This window comes from Colossoma macropomum, unplaced genomic scaffold (genome assembly GCF_904425465.1).
Source record: "Colossoma macropomum unplaced genomic scaffold, Colossoma_macropomum, whole genome shotgun sequence".
Classification (NCBI taxonomy): domain Eukaryota; kingdom Metazoa; phylum Chordata; class Actinopteri; order Characiformes; family Serrasalmidae; genus Colossoma; species Colossoma macropomum.
Genome location: NW_023494799.1, coordinates 24,207,128 through 24,226,000, shown reverse-complemented (window position 1 = coordinate 24,226,000; position 18,873 = coordinate 24,207,128). Strand labels below are relative to the sequence as shown.

Genomic DNA, 18,873 nt, shown 5'->3' with positions numbered 1-18,873 from the left:
CCATTTGGACATTTTTGTCATAGGATGTGTCAAGAAATGTGTCTAACATAAGGTTTATTTCCTTATTTCTAAGAGCTGCTTCAAATTTGGCAGTGCTGCTGTTTGTCCATTTGAAAGTGGCGGGTAAATTAAACATATTGTTCTCTTTGCCTTCAATCAAATATGGCTCTTTATGTTTCTTTAGTCACTCTCTCTCTTTCTGCCCCTTCTCTCTTTTCCCTCTCTCTTTCTTTCTCTTCGATGTCGCTTTCTGTATCTCTCCCTTTTTCCTTCTCTCTCTCTCTCTCTCCCTCTCTATCTCGCTCTCTCTTTCTGTATCCAATACTCTTCCTTCTCTCTGTCTCTCTCTCTCTCTGTATCCAATACTCTTCCGTCTCCCTCTCTCTCTCTCTCTCTCTCTCTCTCTCTATATATATATATATATATTCAATGTTTCTCTCTCTTTCTTTCTGCCCCTTCTATCTTTTTCTTCACTCTCTCTCCTTCTCTCTCTCTCACCCTTTCTTCCTCCCTTCCTGGCTCCTTCTGTCATTCATCTCTGTCATGTCTCTGCATTGCGCTCTCTCTCTCTCTCTCTCTCTCTCTCTCTCTCTCTCCCTCTCCCATGTGCTGCTCTGTAAACAGTGATCTTTATGTTCCTCCTGTGGTTCCTTTTCACTTGATATTCTGACTGAGTGTCCAGCAGCGTGTCCAGCCAAACTGATGCTGCTGTTGGCTTCAGTGGAGTCAACTAACACAATAACAGCCTCTCAGCCACCGACACCAAACACAGAGTCACGGAAGGAAGCAGAAAAGACACAGATTCAATTCATCAACAGCGGAGTCAACACGGTCTCTGTGCTCACTCGTTTATGAGCCTCCATTCACAGTTAAACTCCACTACCTACCACATACAGAGAGCAGGGCTTTCTGCGAAAAGTGAGTGTATATATATTTTCATTAAATTTAGATATCTTTAATATTAGACAGACATCTTTTTCATATATAAACATATTGTACATATATTTTAAACAGGGCCAAATCCCACCGATAAAGCACCAGTGTTTAAAAACTGCTGTAATAAACACTCACCTTTAATATGAGGAAAATGCCTCAACATACTCATCTCTGAATATTCCTTCTTCCGTGAAGTGATGGAAAAACTTTGACAGCGCTCCTCAAAACAAACCTGCAATGAGAACGGCAGTGGTGGTAATATAATCAGAACTATAAAATGGGTAGTTCCAGTCCTAAAATCTGATTGGCTGAGCCGTGTTCCAAGCCGTTGTAAAATCCACAACATGCCCACACCTATGACTGACTAACAGCGACTGAATTGTGTATCACTGCACCATGGCATGAAAAAAAGTCCTTGTGCTGTTAATGGAATAATCTTTGACTCTCAGGCTGCTCACATGAACCACCGAGTATATTGATGAAGTAAGAACCCGTTTTCTGTTTAAACTGAGGGACTGGCAACTTATGTTCTTAACTAGAACTAGGCTGGTCAGCTAGCTAACAGGCTAAAAGTTAGCCAACAGCCTAAACACCTCCATCATTAATATCACAGTCTTGAATTAAAGTACTTCCGGTATGATTAACTGTAAAACTATTACACACTTCAAATGTTTGTGTTTCAGTCAGAAGTTGCATCAAACCCAGGCTGAATCCTAAATGGCTCTGTACTCCCAAATAGTGTGTTAGCTATGAAAGTTTAGAAATTCTAGCCTCTACAGTCAAATAGTGCATCTAGTGTGGATGTGTCTGAGTCCCAAATGACTATTTCTTAGCTGTATTTTGCACCGTTGGGCTGCAGGATCCGGTATTTAAATTCCTACATAGTGCATAGGGAGCAGGGAGCCGTTTGAGATTCAGCCCCAGTGTGAGAAGAGGGGCGCTGCTGGATTGGAGCTAAATAAGACTTGTGGTGGTAATTTGGTGGCCAAAAAGTGCTTATAAAGCAAAGGTTTTTGCATTAAACAGTGCTGTGTTATCATATGTTGTTATATGACAAAAAGTTTTATACAGTATATACAGTGATTGGTATCCTAGGTGGTTGCCAAGGTGTTGCTAGGCCATTGCTGTGGTATCCCAGGTGGTTGCCAAGGTGTTGCTAGGCCATTGCTGTGGTTTCGCAGGTACTTGCTATGATGTTGCTAGGCCATTGCTGTGGTATCCCAGGTGGTTGCTAACGTGGTGGTATGGTGTATATTAAGTTTGCTAGCATGTATGTGAGTGTATATGTAATGTCTATGAGGGGCAATGTGAGACATATCCTTTGTGACATCATTTATGGTAGTTAGATTTCTATTTCCTCAACATTCCTTCTTTCATTTTCTATGAGAAAAGAAATCTTGTTTGAACAAACGCTGTACAGAAAATCATAGTGTAAAATCATGATAAGAAGAAAAAGAAGATAATGGAGAACATGCTTAATTAATTAGCAGAAGCCTGAAAAACATGCTGGAAAACAAAATGTCATAAGTGAATCATATTTGACAATTCACAGTTGATAATCAGTGTTGGTAATGGTGACAGTGTTCATCTCTCTGGCTCTAACATTTAATACTTACACATGTATGAACTGGTATACAAATGATGCAGGGCTGAATGGGCATATATACATAAACCCTTACCTACCATTGGTGAACAAATGAATCATGAGGCAGAAGCAGAAAGTCTGCTGAGCTGAGTCAGGTGTGTGTGTGTGTGTGTGTGTGTGTGTGTGTGTGTGTGTGTGTGTGTGTGTGTTCCCTCTGTGATTTAACTGGCCTGCTGATGCATGTCTTCCTTCGCTGGATACCTTTCTGTAGCCGTTCTACAACAGCAGAATTACTGAGCTGATTACTGCTCTCTCTCTCTCTCTCGCTCTCTCTCTCTCTCTCTCTCTCTCTCTCTCTCTTTCGACCTCTTGAGTATTGAGTTCTACAGTAATGAGCTCTCCTAACCTCACTAAGAGGCTGCAGACGTAGCACATTAGCATACTGCTAGGTACAAACTTCCATTCACTGGTCACATTATTAGAAACAGCTACATTGTTTTTTCATAAACTGGCCACTTTATTAGAAACAGCTCCATTGTACTTCCACTCACTGGTCACTTTTTTAGAAACATCAACCTTGTTTTTCCACTCACTGGCCACATTATTAGAAACAGCTACATTGTTTTTTCATTCACTGGCCACATTATTAGAAACAGCTATGTTGTACTTTCACTAATGGCCACATTATTAGAAAAACCTACCTTGTATTTCCACTCACTGGCCACTTTATTAGAAACACCCACCTTGTTTGTCCACTCAGTGGCCACTTTATTAGAAACAGCTATGTTGTACTTATACTCAGTGGCCACTTCATTAGAAACATCTAGTAAATGTGGTGCACCACCCAAACATATCCAGCCAAAAGTGGCTCTGTAGTCACAAACTGACCACTGATGATGGACTACAGGAAGGTTAACACAAAATATGCGACAAGGTGTGGGCTACAATATCTTACTCCACACCAGCAATGTGGAGCTAAAAGAGAAGGGTTTCTGATAAGGTGGCCAGTTAGTATATGTTTGTTATCAGTTGCAAATGACCCATATTTATGTTAATGGCTCATAGACATACATAAATGTACACCATTACTATGATTTCCTCCTGATGATGTATAGCCATCTGACACTTTTAAATAGAAATAGAAAGTAACATTAAACGCTGTGTTCCTTCCTGCAGCCACAGCACTGTAAAGCCCTCAGACATATCATCATGCTGGGTCTGCTGGGAGAGTCATATTCTATAGCAATTTAATATTGGCTTTTATGGGTGACTTTCAGAGCTGGCGACCGGTGATTGCAGGTCAGGGGGCCTGGAGGAGGTGTTGTTAGCCTGCATGCTGAGAGTTTCACACTTTCTCTAGGGTTTCTGACAGGAGAAAAGGGAATCTGAGTCCAGAGCAGATTGGAAGGCCAAAACATTCTGATGTCAGGTCACTTTTAAAGAGGCTTTATTTTGAGTGTTATAGCCCACTTTACTCCATGGGGGCTCTACAGAAATGTTTCACAATTTCTGAATGATTCAGTCCTTGAGATGTGAACAGAGTCATTCAGAGTGGTTTGATGTAAAATAGTTCATTGTGGAGAAACTTACTGACTCAGATTTCTTTACAGTGGTGGTGATAGGAACCAGAGGTCACCATGACTGCAACACAAATACAGCCGCTTACTATCCAAAACCAGTGAACCTGCATGTGTCCTTTGATTTTTATATGTAATGTTGATGATGGTAAAATAGTCATAAATTTGAAATAATACATTTTCTTTGGGGAGTATTTTGTCCTGCATGTACCCCTCTGTCATGAATGGATTAAAATAAATGGATTAAAACACATTTTAAACCGAATTAAACTGCATATTCATAACCACTTCATGTAATGACTTTCTGTAAGGGAGCTTTTAGATGCATTAAGCTCTTCAGCCGTCTGGTTCCTATCACCACCACTGCGAACAATTCTGACTCGTCAATTTTCTCTAGAACAGAGCATTTCACACCAAACCACTCTGAATGACTTTGTTTACAACTTAACCATTTAATTTATGTTAAACTGTGAACTGTGTTGAGCTGCTAGTAAGCAATGGGGGGTGAAAGGAGAGGGGTGAGAACCCCCGCTGTGAAAACAGTTCACATCTCTCCACAAAGACGGCTGTGCAGATATAACAGACAACTGCAGCTTTCTTCATATCAAACACTCCTGTACAACTGACACAGTGACACTTTTAAAAATGTTGACTTGCTCACTCACCTGCAAAGATGAAAGTCCAGTTTGCTTCCTTTTCATATCGTCACATTTCCATCAAAATATATTCCAACAACATTATTAAAGAACAAAAATCCCTCATAGTTGAAATGAAGAACCTCCAAAACAGGCAGAAATTGCGTGTATTGCTACTGTGAAAAAGGAATAAAGTGATACTTCAGTAAAAAACCTAATTTTCACAACTTTTTCATGTAGCTAGCAAGTAATGAAGGTTTATTCCACAAAACTGCAAAACGCATCAAGATGTTCAGTAATCTCAAACAGGGTTAATTATGTGCTTTCTGAGACTATAATGTGAAAATGGACATAAGTACAGACAGAATTCAGGCTCAAATTCAGGGTGGCTGCTAGCCTTTGGCGATGCAACATGCTGTTGTTCGTTATTATAGAAAACGGTATGTTATACAGTGACAGAAACCACATAAGCAAGTCTGTGCTAATTGTTGTGTCCTTAAGTTTCAGTCACATGACTTTGTTGCTATTGCCACCATGTTGATGACCCAGTTTAACAGCTGTTTAGGAACAGTCACCTCGGATGAAAGATGCAAACAAACAACATTCTCCGTGAATTGTACCCCTTTAACCCCCACTGTGCTGTTGAAACTGACAGTACAACAGACAGCTGGTCTGTTTTCGGTGGTAGATATATTTCTGTAATGTGTGTGTGTGTGTGTGTGTGTATGTATACACACACACATATGTAAAATCCAGATAAATCCAGATTTTAATATATGGCTCTGTGGCTCTGTGAGGGCCAGTCAAGTTCTTCCACAACAAACTCACCCAGCCATGCCTTTATGGACCCTGCTTTGTGCACTGGGACACAGTCATGCTGGAACAGAAAAGGTTCTTCCCCAAACTGTTCCCACGAAGTTGGAAGCATACAATTGTCCAAAATGTCTTGGTCTGCTGAAGCATTGAGATTTTCCTTCACTGGAACTAAGGGGTCTAGACCAACCCCTGAAAAACAACCCCATATCATTATCCCTCCTCCACCAAACTTTAATGTTGGCACAATGCAGTCAGGCAGGTAATGTTCACCCGGCATTTGCCAAACTCAGACTCATCCATCAGACTGCCAGATAGAAAAGTGTGATTCATCACTCCACAGAATACATTTTCACTGCACCAGAGTCCAGTGATGGTGTGCTTTACGCCATCCCCCTGATTCTTGGCATTGTGCATTTTGATCTTAGACTTGTGTGTAGCTGCTCAGCCATGGAAACCCACTTTGTGAAGCTCCTAACATGCAGTTCTTTTGCTGATGTTGCTTCCAGAGGCAATTTGGAACTCTTTAGTGAGTGATTCAACAGAGGACAGACATCGTGCGCTTCAGTGCTTGGCGGCCCCACTCTGTGAGTTTGAATGGTCTACCGCTTTGTGGCTGAGCTGTTGTTTCTTCTATGGGGCTTCCATTTCACAATAATAGCACTAACAGTTGACAGGGACAGATCTAGCAGGACAGAAATTTCACAAGCTGACTTGTGGCAGAGATGACATCTTATGAGTGTGCCATGTTTAAAGTCACTTAGCTCATCTGTATGACCCATTTTACTGTCAGTGTGTTTGTCTATTAAGACTGCAAGGCTGTGTGCTTAATTTGACATAATGAAAAAAAAACATTTTATGCTGAACTAACACTTTAAGTCGAGACAGTTTATTGCCCTGAAGAACTGAATTAATGAAATGCTGGCAGTCTTTTATGTTCTTTTCACTGTAACCAAAGCCTTTGTTTTATCTGTTGGGCATCTACTGCCTGAATGCACTACACATGCTTGAATTCCAGCAGTGGATGGCTGAGCGAATTACGTCGACTGTCTTGGATGCTGAACCCTGTTAGATTATCCTGATCAGGGATTATGACAGATTAACACATGCACATTAGCTGTGTAACTGGCTTGAACAGGCTTGGTGTTGCTGGGCTGACTCTGTGGAAGCTGTATTTCATGCATTTATCCCAACTAAACAGTGGGATCTTTTCTCCACTCTGGATGTTCAAATCCCCAGCTGGTTTTTGAATGTTATTTTTGTTCAATTATGTGAAACACATTGTGAGTCCTGGCAGCAAAATGACAAAATTAGAGGCTGCATTTCTCGATTGGCTGTGAGATGAAACTGGCTGGGTTCTGCCAACGTTTGGGCTGCCATCAAATTACATAACACCCCAATCCTTCCCAATCTGTAGCCTGGATTGGAGGAGCTACCTGTTGGTCACTAATACTTACTGGTAAAATGATTTTAGTAGGAATTCATTCGAAGGAACATGGGCGATTGTTCATTTTAAAATGATAGTTTAGCCAAAAAATACTTGCACTATTCCCTTTCAGCCCAAACACAGTCAGTGAGCCAAAGCATATTTGGTGTCTAAAGTTTGCCTCTTTAACTTTGCACTGAAGCTATAAGGCTAATGTGGCTAATAGATCATGAAAGCTTATACCCCACCAAATAGCTTTATGCAAATTGCATGCCTAGATCACACACTTGGCTCAAACTGCATCGAGTTGTTAAAAAAATGGTCAGGTGAAAAAATGTATGCAATTTTCTGAAGCAATAATGGTAACATTGCTAACAAATACTAGAAGTCAATAGTCACCCAAAAAACTTCCCCAAAAAGTCAGTAAAAACTTCCCAAAAATGTCTCTCAGCCCACATTCAGGTCACACAGACTTGACACACTTGATGTGGTTTAAGACTTCGTGGCTAAGAAACACTAGAAGTCAATAGTCACCCAAATCTTTTCATTGTTGTACCACATTTCGAGATTACATTTGCAGATTTTGTTGTTTCTATTTATTAACAAATGTCAAACTTGAATCTTTGAACTTGTTTACAAACAGAAATAAATCACAACTGATTGTAGCATCCATATGTCTGCATGCATAGGGGAGTAGGGTTTTGCGGGGGCTTCAGAATTTGGCACAGCAGCGAAAACATTTGTGTGACCATTGACTTCTAGTGTTTATTAGCAACATTAGCCTGATAGCTCCAGTGCTATCTAAAGAGGTAAAAAATAATTAAGTAAATTAGATGTTTGGCCAAACTATTCTTTTATGCAGTCTCAAATAATGAGGTTTCTGACACTGTTTAACATACTGTACATAATCTATATAAAATGGACGAAAGGACAAAATTCTGTCTTCTTGATGACCGCTAGGCTGACTACATTTGGGGTAAGAGGGGAAAATCAGTGTGAAAATCAGTTCCATCGGTGTATCTAAAATATCTATTAGGACACTCATGGTTATTCTAGACCACTCTTGGTCATCTTGCTCTCTGAAACTTAAAGCAATGGTAAATAACCCAGCAACTGACCTTGCATATTGGTGCCATGGGCCTGTGGTTGGAAAGTGGCTTTGATCAGTGGACGGGATATTCTCTAAGAGGCTTTGGTGCTCAGTATGGGATGTCACTTCTTGTTAAAAATGCATTTGAGGCAGCCCCGCTCTTCACACACACATGCTGCAGCCGTTCAGCCGGTCTGCTCCAGTAACAGTTCCCCTCCGCGTTATTTATATAGGCTCCCACAGCAGGCCGGCCGGAAACGGAGTCGGACCCAGCATGTTGATTAGATTTTTCACCAGCCCATCACTGCTTGTAAATGTGAAATATTGGTTAGTGATGAAAGACGTTTGTGTAGACCTACTGAATACCTGCCCTGAAAAATCAGCAATATGGTACAAAAACAAATCTAATTGGTCTTGATTCATATATAGTGATTGATTTTAAATCTTATATAAAGGCCTCATTTCCAGTGTAGAGCTGAACAACTCTGAGCATGAGCAGTATATTTTTATGGAATTACTGATCATACATGACAGAGAACAGCATCCATCCTCCTCTGTCCAACTGTTAGTCTGCCATGCTAAAGCTCCTCACTCTACTGCTGCTACTGCAGAAAAGCTTAACAAATAATCTGCTGTGAGTTTTTACCAACCCAACACGCCCCTCACCAACCCGCCATGTCAAATGTTAATGGTTTGCTCATGAACTAGGCATGAGAGGAGTTTAAGTTTATTTCAACTCAGCAAACGCTAATAGGGCTCTCAGCTGGCAACCTTGAAATGTTTTGCTTTATTGTCAGGATATCACAGGTTTGAATCCTGGTGATGTAACAGCCCAAAAAATACCACTAAATCTGCAAGTCATCAATAATGGCTGACTTTATTAGTCAAGCGAAGATTTTTCTGTTTTGAGATGAAGGAAACACATGATTTTTTACTTAATGTGGTTTAGGATTCCATGGCTAATAAACACTAGAAGTCAATAGTCACCCGTCGTTGTACCACGTGTCGAGTTCCCTGCAGAATTTGAATTCATGTGTATGCACATCACACAGGCATGGATGATGATCTGTATGGATGCTACAGATTACATTTGCAGGTTTTGTTGTTTCTATTTATTAAGATTTATTAAGCAAAGATTTTTCTGTTTTTAATTTGAAGGAAACACATGATTTTTTTACGGATAAAACTGTAGAATTCTGGAATGTTATGTGTATGAAAGAAATCTCCTGTATATACAAAGAATATACTGTACTATACAAGTAGTTTAAAAGAATTCATATTAGGAGCAACGGAATTGTCTGTTTACGGAAAATATACTGATAATTTTTTGCCAGTATATTTTCTGTTTTTTTACAGATTTTTTTTTTTACATTGCAGCCTACAGCATGAGTGGTTTTTCTGTGCTGACCAATCAAATCAGAGGAAAGGTGGGCCTCACAAAGGAGGCATTGATGATTGCAGTCCTCCACACATTGAAAACACGCCATAAACAAAAAGAAGCTTTTTTAGTTTAGCTTATTCCTGCTAACAGAACCAAAATTTCTAGTTAGTAATAGTACGTTTTTCCTATACATATCAAAGTGATAGCTTACTAGAACCGCTTGGGTCTTATCTGTGCAGTGCTTGAGATTCAATGTAAGTTTTTGTTGTTTTGTAACAAGCAAGAAATTTGGCTGATTTTAGCTAGCCAGTTAGCTATCGCTAGCTGTTGCTGAGCAACGGGGGGAAACACACACAAAGCCCTATGCAGCCTTTGAAAAGCACAGCGGTGTCATCCCCCCTTAGCTAAGACCTGCTGGTGCATTCAGTCCCAAAAGCCTTGAGTATTTTAGAAATATTGAAATCAGCTCATTTTTTACTAGGGAGCTGAGTGAGTGTGAGCTTGACAAACTCACACTGATTCTGACACTTTATCACCGGCACCTCTCAAAGCAGGCCTGATGATGCATTATTCAACAGACATGTGCTGCCTTATGAAGTCCTACTCGAGAAACCGACCCTAAAACCTGATTCAGTCGAAGTACTGCACAAGAGCAATGAACATAGCAATGAAACCACAAACCTATACTTTGCTCTCCATATAACATCGCCTGGATCACTGACCTCTGACTGTACGGTATCTCCTATGCAATCAGTGCTTTATTAGATCGTGAGCTTTACACTTTTAAATCAACTGTCCTTTCTGCAGCTTTATGGACCCGGCTTGACCATGTACCAACCGTAATGGGTGCAGCATTTCATCAGCTAAGTCACTGCCTCTGACATCCCCTGAAGAGGCCGGTTGCATAACAACTGCGAATTATTGTAATTAGATAATCTTAGGACTCCAGGCTCTTTATCAAGACAAATGTCAAGTGGAGGCTGAGAGAGGCGCTGACACTTTGAAAGCTTGGTACAATGCGAAGCAGCGCGGCCTAATCAAGCTGCCACGTTTTGCATTGTAAAGAAGTTCTGCCTCCAGACAGCATTTATCACTACAGCGACAGCAAGGTGAACTGGCTTCCTTAACATCACTTACGTCACCCAGTAGGAGCCTACAACTGCCACTTCTCCGGCTTACAACACGGCAGCCCTCTGCTTTATTTTCAGGGCTGCCTGAGACGGCTGCTTAAATCACTTAGCATCCCATATTATAGCAGGCATTGCTGCACGTTTTGAGAACAGGCTCAGACAGTATACCATTGGGTGCATATGAAACATAAAGTTGTATGTGAAGGTTTGTGCACTCCTGCTCAGATTAGAAGATTTTGTTATATATAAGTTAACACCATCGTTGCATGGATCAAACTTAAATAGGACTTTCCTGAAAATTTTAGTGCACAATTCTGAATGATTTGCTGAATTTAACCTATTAAAAAACAAAGTTTGGTGTGTCCATATGTTCAGCCAGCACTTGTTTGTAGGTATTTGTACAATAGCGCTGCAAAGTGGGCCAGAGCATTACTATTCCTGTACCAGCTAAATCTTCCTGTAGGTCTTTGACAGGGATGTGGGAGTTTTGCTTTGCATTCTTCAGTCAGTTGTCTTTCAGTTTCAGATCCTCAGTCAGTCAATGACCCCATGGCTGTTGACCATAAGCACAACACAGAGAGAGGTTTGAAGGGTCACATAATTCATTATGCTCTGGTATTAACTTGAATTAAGGCATAACAAGGCAAACAAGATATTAGATTGTAAACAATACTAGTAAATCAACTGAAAGGGTGTTTAAACTTTTGTGTTCAGCTGTTGAATTTGTACATCATTTCTTTGTTTTTTCTTCATACTTTTTTCTTACTTTCTTTGTTTATTTGCTTAAATACATTATAATCTGACATATTTACTCCAGTCCTGTGGGGCCAGACATGATCTTGTAACAAGAACGTCTGGGGACAGTCATGAGAAATTTTGGGCTAATTATGGTTAGGAACTGAAACTAAACCTATCCAGTGTCTTGTTAAGGCAGAGCTCAAGGTAGGGATGATGGTGCGCTTGTTTACATTGTCCAAAAGGCAGCAAGTCTGCTGTTCATGAATGTAGGGTAAGTTAGCATGGCTGAAAAAAACTTGTTGTGTGTCACTAATTAGCTTGTTTTTCTTATGTTCTTGATTGTACTCTGAGCGTTAGAAAAGCATGTACTAGAGGTGGTGGGGGCAGGTTTTAGATGGGGTGAACTATTTTTTTGCTGATCATGTCTGGTCCCACGAGACTACAGTTACTCAATGTATTAACTTGTGGCCTCAACATATTTAGGAGGTCCGCATTAGAACAGAAGGCTCACATTAGAACATCTCACTATGTAGTTTGGCAAGTTGTTGATCGATGAATAAAATCATAAACCAATTAAAGAGGAATTTAAACTTATTTTTCTGTAGCTGAGAAGCCTGTTAATTTTTTAATGTTGTTGATTGATGATGTGATGATAGTTATCTGTGTTGCTGTGCTACAAGGAAACAGAGCAGACACTATTATTAGAAGTTATCCAGACTCCATTTGGTGGTGGGCGTGTTCAGTTCAGGTTTGCACAGCTCTTTTTTGTGCTCAGATTGCCTGAGTCGGGTGGGTTGGGCAGAATTATATCCGGCTACATTTGGATTCAGACTGAAATTGCAGGACAGATTAATGCCCAGGTGAGGCACTGAGACCCATTATGATGAAACTGGACTTTATGCTTTTGCCCAATAATAATTTTTTTTATTATGAAGATCTTTTATACCTGAGACTTATTATTTTTTATGCATAAGAAATATTATTGCATTTAATCAAATGAATCAAGCCAGCTAATGTTGACGCCAAATAACGTTAGCTAGCAAAGTCACTTTATTTCACTTTGCTTCTTCATTTTCTGGCAAGGTAGCTAGAAAACTAAATGTTGTTGAACTTATTGCTGACAGAACGTCTTATACTCTCATCAAATGACATACATTTCCATTATTTTTTCTTCTTAATAGCTTGTTAGTTTATTTATAAACCTGTTTACTTCTTCATCTTCACTTTAATAACTTTTAGCCATTAGCGGTGGGCGTCTTTGTAAGTAGCATAACCACAGAAATGGGTGTAGCATGATCATGGAAATGGACGTAGCCCACTGAGCTGTATATGAGTGGTGTAGTTTTACTTCTTTGGTATAATTCTGTTTCTCATCAGGATTACAGCTGGCTACGGAGCCCCAAAGGTGACCCGTGATTGTTTTTTAAAAAAGCATGGCCATGAATTAATATATTGAGGCCACAGATTAATATATTGGGGCCATGAATTAATATATTGAGGCCACAGATTAATATATTGGGGCCATGAATTAATATGTTGAAGCCACAAGTTAATAAATGAAGGCCACAAGTTAACATATTGCAGCCACAAATTAATATGTTGAGGCCACACATTAATATATTGAGGCCACACGTTAATATATTGAGGCCAAAGTTAATATATTGAGGCCACAAGTTAACATATTGAGGCTGCAAATTAATATATTGAGGCCATTAATTTAGTTTCTTGTCACGAGTAGCCTCAGTGTATTAATTTGTGACAATAAGAATCTTAAGTCATAGCCTCAATATATAAATTTGTGACCACACCTTTTTAAAAAATAATCACCATGTCACGTTAGGGGCTCCGCAGCTAACATTTTTAGCATTTTCCCCCACAGTCCTTAGCGAACTTTAAAAAATGGGAGACATAAAATCTGGATGTTGAAAAGTTACATTGTCAGTGTTACGTTGAACCTTTTCTTAACTGTGTACATTAAGAAACAACATATATCAATTTGTGATGTTCTTCATGCATAGAAGCTCCAGTGTGATTGTTAGTACTGACCCATTTTGGTGGTTTGTTTTAGTGCTCATCGTCCTGTGGGCGTGGTCTGCAGTCCCGAGTTGTCCAGTGCATGCATAGGGTGACGGGTCGCCATGGCAGTGACTGCCCCATAGTCCTAAAGCCCCCAGCATACCGGCAGTGCCACCAGGGGGCGTGCAACGAAAAAGTCAATGTCAACACCATCACTTCTCCCAGGCTGGGTAAGAAAGAAACTGAAAAACCACACTGAAGACAAATGGCTAAGAGCCCAGGCCTTTATTCATCAGCCTTCTTAGAGTAGGAGTGCTGACCTAGGATCAGACTTCTGTCTTAGTTAGAATGGTCCTATAGACAGAAAAAACATCCTACATTAGCTCTTACACTCTAAAAAGCTTGATGAATATCTACCCAGGTCCTGTTTTATTTTAAGTGGGTTAATTGCTGTAGTCATGCTCTATTTTTTGGACAGCTAGTTTATAAGCTCTCTGCTTTCATCTGTATATAGTTTAGTGCAAAACTAAAAGTAAAACTGTGCCAGTTTGCCCATTTTTCCATTTTTTATATTATGTTTCAGTAATACTACTACTACTACTACTACTACTACTACTAATAATAATAATAATAATAACAATATGTTTACATTTTATAATGCCTTTCTCAAACTTAAGCAAAATACAGTCAAAAATAAGCAAAACAACCCTCAACACACTCACAGTTCCTCATCTGATGGGGTAAACTTCCCAAACCAAGGCACATAGTCACTTAGTCCGAAAAGATTCCTTAGCCACAGGGAAAGGTCCCTCTCTGCCTGCGAGGCCTTGTAGTTGTGGTATAGCGTAGCTCAGACAGCCAGCCCTGGCAACCTCATTGCTGCTATATGCTGTAGCTCAAGTGATTGTCCCCAGAAGACTCATAGCCCAGAAAGAGCCCTTAACTGCAGGGGAAAGTCTCTCTCCACCTGGGAGGCCTTGTAGCTGTGATGTAGAGTAGCTCCAGCAGCCAGCCCAGGCAGTTTCATAGCTGCAGTGTAGCGTAGCTCAAGAGACCAACCCAGGAAGACTTGTAGCCTGGAAAGAGCGTAGTAGTCACGGAATCTGCCTGGGATGCTTCATAGCTATTGTGTAGGGTCACACGAGCGGCCAGCCCACCTAGCTTCATAGCTGCGGAGTAACATAGCTTAGGTGGCCAGCCCCGGAAGAGTCTTAGCCCGGAAAGAGTTCATTAGTCATGGGAGAACGTCCTGATCAGCCTGGAAGGCCTCATAGCTGCAATGGTAGCATCGGCCAGCACAAGAAGCCTATGAGCCATAGGGGGAAAGTCGCTATCCTGGCTGATATGTTGGCAAAACACCTCAGACAGGGTGGAAACAACAAGGCATGCGCACAAACAAAACGAAACCGATGCAAGCTATACTGCGCCAGCTATACTCCACCAGTGTACTTACAAAAATGATCTGCTGAACAGGACGCAGATGACAATGTTAAATCCTGAATGACCAGTCATTAACACTTTAATGGAACTGCATAACACTGACATGAACAGGTTTGTCATCACAGATTTTGTATGTAACGTTACCATTACTGTTAATTATCATGACAAATTGTTGTAATGTTTGATGTCATAACAGCTTATGTCATGTGCTTCTAAACATCTGCTATTACGTTTAATAGTAATGGTAATATGACATTCTGTGTAAGAGTCAATGATCCTGGTAATGTTTAACATGTAACAGCTTATTTTTGATTTCCCTGTTTTGTACTGTCTTAAATGACAGTGTTTATATTATTATTAAATATTGATATATGTTATATGTAATATTACTGGACATAAACTCATAATAGCATATTACATCTGCCATGACATGCTTATGGCATGGTTATGTCAGTGCAATGCAGTGTTTTGTATTATGTAACATTTAAAACTTATGAACTTAAAAAAAAAATGAGATCAGTCAATAAAAGTGTATTAATGCAGCATATACTTTTTTCATAGTAAAGGTACTTAGAATAAGGTTAACTTGTCAGTCCAGTAATACAACATGCAAAGACATTGTTTTGCTTGACATATCAGGGTTCCAAATCTTTCAAAATGTAGCTTTAGAAACTCCAAATATCAACTTTTTAAATGCAAAAATGGCCAAATATGAGTCTTTACACAAAACACTGTTTAGACATCATGCTGTTCCTTGCTACCATCCTCACTAACACCATGCGTCATGTGTTGTCCTGGGCAGCGGCGCTGACGTATAAGTGCACGGGAGACCAGTGGACGGTGTACTGCAGAGTGATCCGGGAGAAGAACCTGTGCCAGGACATGCGCTGGTACCAACGCTGCTGCCAAACCTGCAGAGACTTTTACGCCAACACAATGCCCCACAAGAGTTAATGATCCTGGCACTCTTTAACACGTAGCAGCTTATTTTTGATGTCCTTTTTTGTATTTGTCTTAAATGACACTGTTTATATTATTGTTAAAGATTATTGTAAGTGAAAATCAGTGTGAAAACAGTAACAAGCAAGTTGCAAAAAGTACGCAATGGATTTTGCAAATTTTAAAGCTTTTTAAGGTTGTGACTTGAAAAAAGGAGGCAAAAGGTCTATGACTTTTTATATTATTTTGCTGTAAACCAAAGTTAACCAACGTTAAAAAGCAATTGGAGACTTCTTTAGCATCCCGGCTTGGCTGTTGTACAGTAAGCCGGGCGTTCTCAGAGTTTTGAAAAACCGTTTGGCTAGCATTGCTTTCTAAAAGCCACTGGTTGGCCAAGAACCCCAGGACGGAGCAACGGGGCGTTCTTAATATTTCAGTAACCTAATCACCACTCTGTATCTGTATCTATTATTTTTTTCAGATTTTTTAAATCTCTTCTTTATTTTAAGACCCCCCTCTCCAGGACGTCTTAAAGAGGTCCCTGATGAAGTCACTGAAAGAGGACGTATAATCCAGAACCTCATGGCTCGTGAGCTCTATAGTCAATATTATCAAAGTGCTGTGTGCTTTGCTGTCGCTTTAGTTTTTTTTCCTCTTGTTCATTGTCTTTAGCCTTTTGTTTGTTTTGTCATGGTTGAGGATTTGTGTCAGGCAAGGGGTCCCATTGTTGTCAGATTTCTGGTTAAGGTCTAGAGCACCAACCCTGTTCTACCTTCCTGCAGAGTCTAGCTTCAACCATGATTGGCCACACCTCCTCCAGATAATTCACTTTTTCATAAGTTCTTGATTGTGTATGTCAGATGCTTTAGAGATACAATCATAGACCAATAATTGAATGTCCTGTCAATTTATATATTTGTTGATTTTTTTAAGTGAAAATATATTAACACATCGTCTACTGGGAACTTAAAAATGGCTTTTTCTGCAAATTTTAGTGCACAGTTTCTGTTTATTGCATGTTTAAAAAAGTTGTTTAAAAGTAGTGTGCTATAACTTTTGCACAGTTTACATTTTATGTTTTATTTTTCCCCCAATATGTTGAATTTAGCAAAGAAAAAACAGAAATTGTCCATTCAAAAGTGCAGAAATGTGTTCTCCGTAGAAGATAAGCTTGTTTTCACTTAGAAAATCAGTAAATAAAAAAAAAATCTAAAAATAAATTAACAAAAAACATATCATTATTTGACCAGGGGTGCCCAAACTTTTGCATACAACTGTAGATAAGGGCTAATTTGATGCTGGTTGGTACTTAATGTAGGAGGGGGTTTGGTGACCACTGGTATGGAGAGTTGGGCTGCAGTTTATGATTATCTTTATGATCGATTAATCGACTAATCAAAGCATTTTGCTGTTTCCTCTGCCCCATCACAGCGATCGTTCCAAGTTCTGTCTGTGCAATAAGGGATTTCTAAACAACAGAAGCCATATCGCCCTCTATGTTTTCTGTAATGTACTGCAGTCTGTCCGTGTACCATACGAACACTATAGAGCTTTATACTGCGCTTTTGTTTTGAAGTTTAAAAAAACATAATCAACTTTCATGACTAACCAATGCATCTGTAGTAGGAAGAACTAAGTGCATGTGACTCTTACCAATGCCTGTCGTGTTACGTTAAGTTGACCAAAGCTGCGTTTTCATTACAGTAAATCAGATATTATGACTGCTACATGACTGCAAGCAACTTTAGCTTTCTAGAGTAAAAGTGGAGGCAGAGCTGTAGGCTATTCTGATCAAATATTGTTTTTAAAAACTTTAACCAGTGTAATAATCTCCCTCTGAATGTTAATTCCTGCTTAATAATAACAATTCATCTTTATTTAAGTAGCATTTTTATTTTAGTCAAAAAAAACCTGCGATTTACACAAATGTAAGTAAAACATTAGCAAGATAAAATACCATGTTGTAAGTGAAATAACAGCATTATTTTAGACAATGGGCCACAATGCTGTAGGTATAAGATAGTCTAAACATATATGGTTTTAATCTGGATTTTAAAAAATGTATTGGGCTTGCATTCCTAATATTATCTGAAATTATATTCCAGAGTTTAGGAGCTATTTATGAAAATGACCTTCCACCAACTGAGCTGTAAGTGATTCTGCTTCTGTTCAACAAAGTGGTCTGGATAGGCTATGATGGTAAGATATGTCAGAGCTGTAAATGTCATAAGCAAGACCTTGTAGTTAAGCAGTGGCATAACAAGTCAAATGCAGAGCTTTTGGGCTGGGTGACCCTAAATCTGAGAATTTTTAAAGAAATTGCCCATTTCATCCCAAAATAGTAGACTTAAGAGGTTGTTAAGAAACCACAACAGCGGTGAAGTTGTCATTGAAGCTGTTCAGTAGCTGAATTCCCATAAAAACACAGCAGACTTCACAGATTATTGAATTACTCACCTTTTCCGCAGGCTTTTAGGCTATTTGTTTCCAGCATTGGAAATGGATAGAAAACAACACGCTCTGCTCTTCAGGATATTTGAAAAATCGTGCCCATATTGTCACTGTCCAAAGAAAACCATGTATCTCCTTTTGACCATTTATTTTTGTACATCACACCAGCTGTCCTTTATGTTGTGTGAAAATTTCATAAGGAATGAAGCAATAGAAATGCTCTAAAATCACTTGGAATTATATCTCTTTACATTAACTCACACTGAAAGGGAAGAGTGTTTTTGCCTTCTATTGTAAAGTAACTATTTTGGATATACCTGCTTTTCTTTGGACAGCGATGATGTGCAACTGCATACCTTACATATCCAGATGCTATGCCACTGTAGTTGAGACACATGAAGAAATGCTCCATGCTACATTTCAACAGTCTGATTGACTGCTGGCAGTCGGCAAAACTGACATCTCATTTTCTTAAAGAAAATCTGTAAATCTGGAAACAAAAAAACAGTTTGCTCCACTGTAATGGATGCAGAGCCCCACAGCAGTGATTATTACTGTGTGCTTATTTCCTCTGATTATATTTCCCATATGTGTAAATACCCCCCACCCTTTTATGACCCATTTTAAACAATGCTGAAGATTTTTGCAAGAAAAGACCACCAAGATGGCCGGCAAAGCTGAGTCAACACTACAGCAGAATAGCAGATAATCATGCA

At 39.5% G+C, this 18,873-nt stretch overlaps 1 protein-coding gene across 2 annotated transcripts in view; it reads left to right on the top strand.

Moving 5' to 3' along the window:
* The window catches only part of adamts17 (ADAM metallopeptidase with thrombospondin type 1 motif, 17), a 178,174-nt gene extending 161,391 nt beyond the window's left edge, over positions 1–16,783 (top strand). For both annotated transcript variants that reach the window (XM_036586807.1, XM_036586806.1), the window contains 2 exons: positions 13,380–13,557; positions 15,570–16,783. In XM_036586807.1, the coding sequence (XP_036442700.1) occupies positions 13,380–13,557; positions 15,570–15,721 (330 nt within the window). In that variant the 3' untranslated portion in view covers positions 15,722–16,783. The remainder of the gene's footprint in view (positions 1–13,379; positions 13,558–15,569) is intronic.
* The last annotated feature ends 2,090 nt before the right edge of the window (positions 16,784–18,873 follow it).